Source organism: Eleutherodactylus coqui, chromosome 12 (assembly GCF_035609145.1).
Source record: "Eleutherodactylus coqui strain aEleCoq1 chromosome 12, aEleCoq1.hap1, whole genome shotgun sequence".
Lineage (NCBI taxonomy): Eukaryota > Metazoa > Chordata > Amphibia > Anura > Eleutherodactylidae > Eleutherodactylus > Eleutherodactylus coqui.
The window spans coordinates 68,600,458-68,608,091 of NC_089848.1; the positions used below are offsets into that span (position 1 = coordinate 68,600,458).

Genomic DNA, 7,634 nt, shown 5'->3' on the forward strand with positions numbered 1-7,634 from the left:
TGAGAGCAGATACATCTAAGCATCAGGGACAGTGACAACAGCAGTGAGGTGAGATGAAGGGGGGGGGGGGGACTTACCTGGGAGTCGGGGACCAATAGCCAGCAACACAACCCCTTGTCTCCATCCACTGATCTGCTGGAGACAAGATACAACAGTACCGTGCAGCTCCAGGAGGTGAAGAGGAATCGGGGGTTTTGTTTCCTATACTCATCAGCAGCCCAGTGAAAATAGTGCACAGTCTGAAAAAATGACTCTTTAGACCACTGAGCATTTGCTCTCCCATAGACTTCTATGGGAGAATCAGTGCACAAGGCTCTGAAAAGAGTCAGATTTTCAGACTGCGTTCGATCTTCACATTACAATTTATAACTATTAGTTATAACTTTTCCTCTAAAATCTTTAACCATCAACTCTTTGTTTTCAGCTGTTTGACAAAAATGGAGCCAAGAACTTGAATGTACAGTGGCTAAGAAATCAGATAGGAATTGTATCCCAGGAACCAGTACTGTTTGACCGCAGTATTGCTGAAAACATCGCCTATGGGGACAACTCCCGTGAAGTTCCTATGGAGGAGATACAACGTGCTGCAAAAGCTGCAAATATTCACTCCTTCATAGAAGAGCTGCCAGAGGTAAACATTTGGCTAGGATTATATTACAAAACACATATCCATTTTGCACCCATGGTCTCTATGGTCTGTGTACAGTATGTAGGACTGAGGAAAGGAACAAAACCTCCAGCAATCTAGACAGACCATCAGAATAGGTTATCAATAGTAGATCTGTGTGCGTCCATCACCAGGGATCACAGTTGATGAGTTGTCCATCTAAATCAGCTGATTTCTACTGGAAGCAGACAATTTTGTTCCCACTGCAGTGGTTCAACTTGTTATTGCAGGCCAAGTTCTAGATAAAATGAATGGGAACTTGGCCTGCAATACCAACCCGGGCCACTGTAGTGGGATGGGAGCTGTCTGATTCCTGCACAAATTAGCTGAGAACACGAGTGCACCAGTCAACAGCTGATTGTCGGGGGTGCCATGTGACAGACTGCTCATCTACTATCGAGGGCCTATCCTGAAAATAGGCAATCAGTACTTTCCAACTGGACAACTTTTTTATACCATGGAAATCTTCTGGCCACAGACTTGCTCTCTATAGACACTCAGTTCCCTCTTCACTGATACCAGATCAGTAAACACTTGTTCAACAGCATCACCCATGGGTGTTTTCTTAGAAACAGGGTTCGGATTATGCAAATGTCCCATCCATTAAAAATATTGCGACTAGGTAGATCACATAAGTTCGGGATTCCCAAACACATTAGACTATAAAATTTATGAAAATGGACAATTTCAACCAAAACAACTATTCATCGGGTGAAATTTAACAGCAAATGCTCCTTTTAGCTGATCGATGACAGATTGTCATTGAAGTCTGGAAAGATTTCAGCCAAGTTTGAAATTTTTGTCCAGTCGGATGAAAGATCTTTCATACATGAAGAATCTTTCTTTGAAAAAAAAAACGTTTCTAGAAAAATGATTCACTCCTCGGCCGGTGTGAATGAACATGTATGGCCAGTTCGAATGACTGTAATGGTCAAAATGGGCTAAAATGTGTATGGCTGCATCTGCAAAATGATCATTTACCAGGCGATCATTCATTCAATGCTTGTTTAACCATCAACTGACTTTTATGGCCAATTTTAGAAGGGGAACAATTAGAAGCCTTTAACAATTTTTATGATGAGAATTTCTGCTTACGTCTTCGTGTGATGACAGCCTTAGGCTACATGCACACAACAAAGCGCTGATCCTCTAAGGGCGGTTATTGCCTCTCCTTAAGGAGAGCATCTTAGAAGCTGTGTGAGGAGACTTATAAGGCAATGCATGCTCCTATGGGAAATATGCAAATAAGGAAAATAGAATAATGCCTCTACAGCGCCACCTATTGGATGGTGAGATTACCATTTGGTATTTTATTAGATGTATTATTAGAGATGGTGTTTTAATAGAGATACATTTTCTGACTGACTATCACAGACTGATATCTAAAAACTAGCTGTGTAACTCCTCATAGTAAAGCTACAACATGTTTTGCTGTCTAAATAGCATCATCAGGGAGACAAGGTGTTAGCTATAGCATTTAGTACTATTAGTAACTATTGGATGGCAGCATTCCTGCAAATCAATGTCCGACCCTTAATACAGATCTTAACAATGACTGGGAATTGAAAGCCAAGCCAGAATCCATACACAGACAACTGTTTCAGGGAGTTTTGCTCCTCATTATTATGCAGTAGGATTCTGGCTTAGCTAGAGAGAGTCCTATGACGGGAGTTGGGAGAGGCATTGTCTCTCCTTGAGCAGAGCACCTAGAAGATTTATGAGGAGACTTAGAAGGCCATGCATGCTCCTCTGGGTAATATGCAAATAAGGAGACACACAGAGCCCTGCATTACAGACCAGTAGGTACTCTGTGTTATTATCTTATGCTTCTATAAGATGCCTTGTCCTTCTCTAGAACCAGATTCCAAATGTATCTGTTAGAAAGAAGACCTCTATCTGCCTCCATTAGAAATTGAGAGTAGAGTATTGGGTTATACATACCTATGGGTATTACATTGCTATATGGAAGCTTTGTACAACGCAGATCAGTAATACACACATGTACATGTAATATGCTGCTTCTAACATGTACAATTAACCTCTCAGAAATATAACACTCGAGTTGGAGGAAAAGGTACTCAGTTGTCTGGGGGCCAAAAGCAGAGAATCGCTATCGCCCGAGCTCTCATCCGCTCTCCAAAAGTTCTGCTTCTTGATGAAGCCACCTCAGCCTTGGACAATGAAAGTGAAAAGGTGAGGATAAAGCATAATTTTTAATTACTACCCTTTTATATACCTCATTACCCAACACTAACAGGCATAAGGTTGGGTGACAGGGGGTATTCATTGTGGGTCTACTTATTTTGGTCAAACTTGAATGTTATCTTTTTCTGTCATGGTCAGGTAGTACAACAAGCACTGGATCAAGCACGGAAAGGAAGGACTTGTATCCTAATCGCTCATAGATTGTCCACAGTCCAGAATGCAGATCTCATTATCGTTATGAAGAATGGTGAAGTAATAGAAAAAGGAACTCATCAACAGCTTCTGTCACACCGAGGGGAGTATTACGACCTTGTGAATGCACAAACTATAACGTAATGTCGAATAACCATATGGTGAAGTCTAAATACAAATCCAGCTACATACAATTGTGGTGTAGAAAGTCAACCCTAGCAGTCATGGATGGGAGACTGCTTCTAAATACAACAGCATGAAGAAGAGCAAACATCAGTACAAAGAGGACGAATTGTTGAGTCTTACCAATCCCAGTTTGGGTTAAAGGACTCTATTATGGGTGTTGTGACCCAGCTGAGACTCAACTGTTGTCTCTATTCAATGGAAATGAAAAAACTGTGGTTATATAGATCAACGAGGATCACAATGAATAAGGCAGACCACCTTTCTGCCTGTTAAATAAGTATGATAAGGTATCTATAGCTTTAACACTTGACTGTGCTTTGTTCTTAAAGGAAATCGGTCATCAAGTATAAGCACCATAAAATAAGTTATACTGCTTATAGTTTAGGTGACATGGAGTCCGGGGAACCTCTGTTCTTGCGGTTCTCCGACAAAGTCAGTGTGCCTTTTTAGAAAGATGTGCACATGCATTCCCATTCATCTGTATTGGAGTGTATGAGTACAACCTTCTGGAAAAAAATCAAGCTTGCTGTGTGCGCTGGCACTGCAGGAACGAGGAACCAGGTCAGTAGGAAAAGAAGCTGCCTGGACTCCATGTCACCCAAACTATAAGGACCATAACTTAGTTTGTGGTGCTTATACTTGATGATCGGTTCCTTTTAACACAACATTCTATACACTGGAGGTCGGAAGTGTGGTCGGAGCTGCATTTGTTTTATACATATTCTATGGAAAGATGGAGTGTTAAAGCAGTTTTCTACGGATGAAGGAAAAGTCTAAAGGTTTTCACCATGCTGTAAAAAAAATAAAGGAAGCCATACTCACCTGATCCGCTCCTCTGCCTCTTCCGTTCCCTGCCGGCCTGACAATGGAACCACAGCAGTCAAGCCGGCTTCACACAGGCAATTAAATCGTGCATGATTTGTGTGTTATGAGATGCATAAATATGAACCTCATTCTTTTGAATAGGGTCATACACATGAGTGATGTTTTTCTACATGGCTTCGCGATGCGGGAAACAAATCGCGACATGTTCTATTTGGCTGCATGATCTCACATCGCAGCTCCATTGTTTTCAATTGGGTCGGCGGTAGCAGCACCAGCCACATCAAAAGCAATGGGAGAAAGTCAATGATTCTGTCACAGCCGCGGCGGAGGTTCTCTTCATGCCCGAAGAGGATTTCACACATGGGGATTTCCTATGGTGGGGAGTGCGATATAGGGGCGGTATTCGCAGCCAATTATCGCGCTCACCCGTGTGAAGTTAACGTCAAAGTGAGTCACTGATTGACTGTGGCATTCACCTGTCCATGATTTAAGCAATCGCTGACTTGCTGCACTCAGAAGTCAAGACCTTTACGGAACCCAGCATCGGTGTAACAGGAGTGGTGGGGGAGCCGATGAGTGAATAGGTCTACTTTTATTTTTATAGCATGGTGAGTACTTTTTGAAAAAGAATGTAAGTGATTAAGTTCTGCTTTCCTTCAGCTGCTTCCAGGGGAGCATTGGAGCTTGCTGCATACTTTGTAGTAGGGTCAATGTATAAATGCAGGTCTATGACGATACCTCAGCACTAAGGCTGTTTTATTGCTTCCGATTTTACTGTATCTTAGAATTGTATTTAATATTATTTGTTTTCAAGGTACAATGATTTTTTTGCAGTATTTATGGGTAAACAATCGGTTATATATTAGTCTGTAGAAAAATTATTTCTAACTTTGTTTCCGATTCTGTCGCTGATATTTTTGAACATTTAGTACAATCCTCTAAATATACTGTTAAAAGAAAAAACTCCACCAGCATTTCACAGTGAACATTAAGAGCGAATTTTTCTCGCATGTGTAGGCGCGTTTTCAAAACGGATCTATAAGAACTAATACTTTCCAATGAAAGCGGTCACATCTCCGTTTTTTACAAGCGCTTAAAATTCACAACTGCAAAAGATAGGACACATGAGTGCAAATGCACCCGGTCATGCAATCTTTTTCTACACGCAATGTGCTATTTTTTTTTCCCAACACCTTTACATGCGTAAAAAATGTGCCCTTCTACCTGAGCCCTATTTGTCCTGAATTAGAATGAATGGTCTGTTTTTATTTTTCCAAAAACAGCGCCCCTTTTGTTCATGGGTTGTGCCCGGTATTTTTAGCCTTCCTTAATAGAGGTGAATGTGGCTGAACTCCATGGCAGAACCATAGCTTGAAGCTACATGGGCTTCATTCATAAAACTGGTCTCCTTATATGGGGAAGAGAGACCTAATCTGCAGGGCAGTGTGCAACCTCATCTTCTGCACCCATTAGAGTTACACCTCTGACCAATAGACAAGAGAGGTGTTGTTTCTGGAAGACAATGCAGAGCCTCCATTGTAATCTTGGACAATCCCTTTAACATCTATCTAGAAAGTTGTTGTTTTGTAAGTATGCCCCTTTACCTATTGTGTACTAATATGCGCTATATGTCATTTGTCTATTATATATAAAGTAAAACTAGAACTTCTGCTGAATGCTGCCGTCTTTACTCATTGCTGGTTTTCTTTTGGGATTTCAGATTTATTTTACAATAATGCATTATTTTTTTCTCTCCTCACCCTAAAAGATTTCAGTTTGTTTTCAATGGAATTTTACAGATAATGGGTCACACTGAAGGTGGAAATAAGTCTGAAATGACAGATTTGTTAACATGAGGGGGGAAGCACAGAACACAGAAGGTGACCACAGATAATCAAGTCTATATATGTGCAGCGTCCCGTGGGGTAACCCCGGACACATGAAATACGCTGAAGAGCTGGGAGGGTAAAGTGTTGGCTTGTCACGGCGGCACTTACCATGTTCCCTCCCGGAGGGACACACGTAGCAGTGCTGGGCCTCTTCTGGACACCCCCGGCGTGGGGATGCCCAATAAACAGGGTAACAGGTGTAGAGGGATTTGTCACGGGTGACGCCACCATTCCGATACCTCCCGGCATGAACATCGGCAGGGAAAAATAAATGAGCCACAGACAGTTTAAGTACCTCAGCTACCCGGGAACAGTCAGGGCCTGGAATAACTTTTACTTGCAAACTTCAGCAATACAAGGCATACTTTGAAAAAGAGACAGTGCAAGCGAATAACAGCAGAATTGAGATCAGGGAGGAAACACAGGATGAAACCGGTCCTGCAGGCCAAGTTATCTGACAGGAACCGCTACTGGACGGGGAACACTCCAGAGATGGAAAGGGATAGGGTCATTCCACAGACTCTTGGCCAGACAAGTACCTCCACTCATTAGTACTCAGACTTCAGGACGCTTGAGTGTGAACAATGTCTATAGAATACCTATAGCTTATCCATACGTTATGGGAGAATAAAGCTTTCTTGTTGTTTTGCACCAGATTTATGCTGCCGAGTCTTTACTTCTTTCTGCTATTTACATAACATATGTCATTTCTCCTGATATTTCAGTTTTAAAAATTATTTGTATTCCTCATTAAATACCAATTCTGGAGCCTCTTTTCTGACAACTCTGAGTTGTACTGTTCCTATGTTACTTATCCTGGAAATGTATCAATTAACAGACAACTGGGTGTACATTTGCCCTTGACAGAACAGATGAGAAAAAGCACTGGCACGCGGCAGTGTAATAAAAGGCAATTCGAGTCCAGGATAAAGATGACTTATCTTTTTATTAGAAAACCAGCAAGTGACATGTTTCAAGGTCTAAGCCTCTTCCTCAGAAATACTGCATGTTAAACTATACAGTAAAAGCAACAATGTAGACAAGAATACTGTACAAAACTAAGGGTTAGCCTTCATGCCCATGGCCGGGTCGGATTCCAACTGCGAAATCTCGCAGCGGAATTAGAACCGGTACCCCCCAGAGACTCATACTCACCTGCCTGGATCCGCCGCGAGTGTCTCACAGTGCAGGGTATGACACGCCAGTGCTGGGCTATGACGCGGATTCTCACGATACTTCTGCAGTGCTCACTGCGAAAGTATCGTGAGACCAACAGCTTCCATTGACTGCAATTGAAGCCATTCGTATGATTTTTTCCCGCACAGAATAGAAGAACATGTTGCGATTCTCTCCCGCGAGCAGAAAATCGCAGTTGATTTCCGCTCGTGGGCAGGGGAGAATCTTTTAACCTAGCATGTCTATGGATGAACATTGCTGCGGAAGTTGAGGCAGACATCTGTCTGCGAATTCCACAGCAAAAATCTATCCGTGGGCCTTCGGCATTACAAAGAAATAGGTGATTCAGAAAGGAAAGAAAAGAAGAAGAAAATATAATTTCAACGTTGAAAACTCACTTTGAATAAAAATAATTATTTTAAAAGCAGATTGACCATACCATGTGTAAAAGTACAAAAATGTGTAAAGTGACAAAGTTTGGCATATGGAAATAA

At 41.8% G+C, this 7,634-nt stretch overlaps 1 protein-coding gene across 4 annotated transcripts in view; it reads left to right on the top strand.

Moving 5' to 3' along the window:
* The window catches only part of LOC136587127 (ATP-binding cassette sub-family B member 5-like), a 173,865-nt gene extending 166,586 nt beyond the window's left edge, over positions 1–7,279 (top strand). For all 4 annotated transcript variants that reach the window (XM_066585624.1, XM_066585623.1, XM_066585626.1 and 1 more), the window contains 3 exons: positions 425–631; positions 2,714–2,860; positions 3,011–7,279. In XM_066585624.1, coding sequence (XP_066441721.1) covers positions 425–631; positions 2,714–2,860; positions 3,011–3,208 — 552 coding nt within the window. In that variant the 3' untranslated portion in view covers positions 3,209–7,279. The remainder of the gene's footprint in view (positions 1–424; positions 632–2,713; positions 2,861–3,010) is intronic.
* The last annotated feature ends 355 nt before the right edge of the window (positions 7,280–7,634 follow it).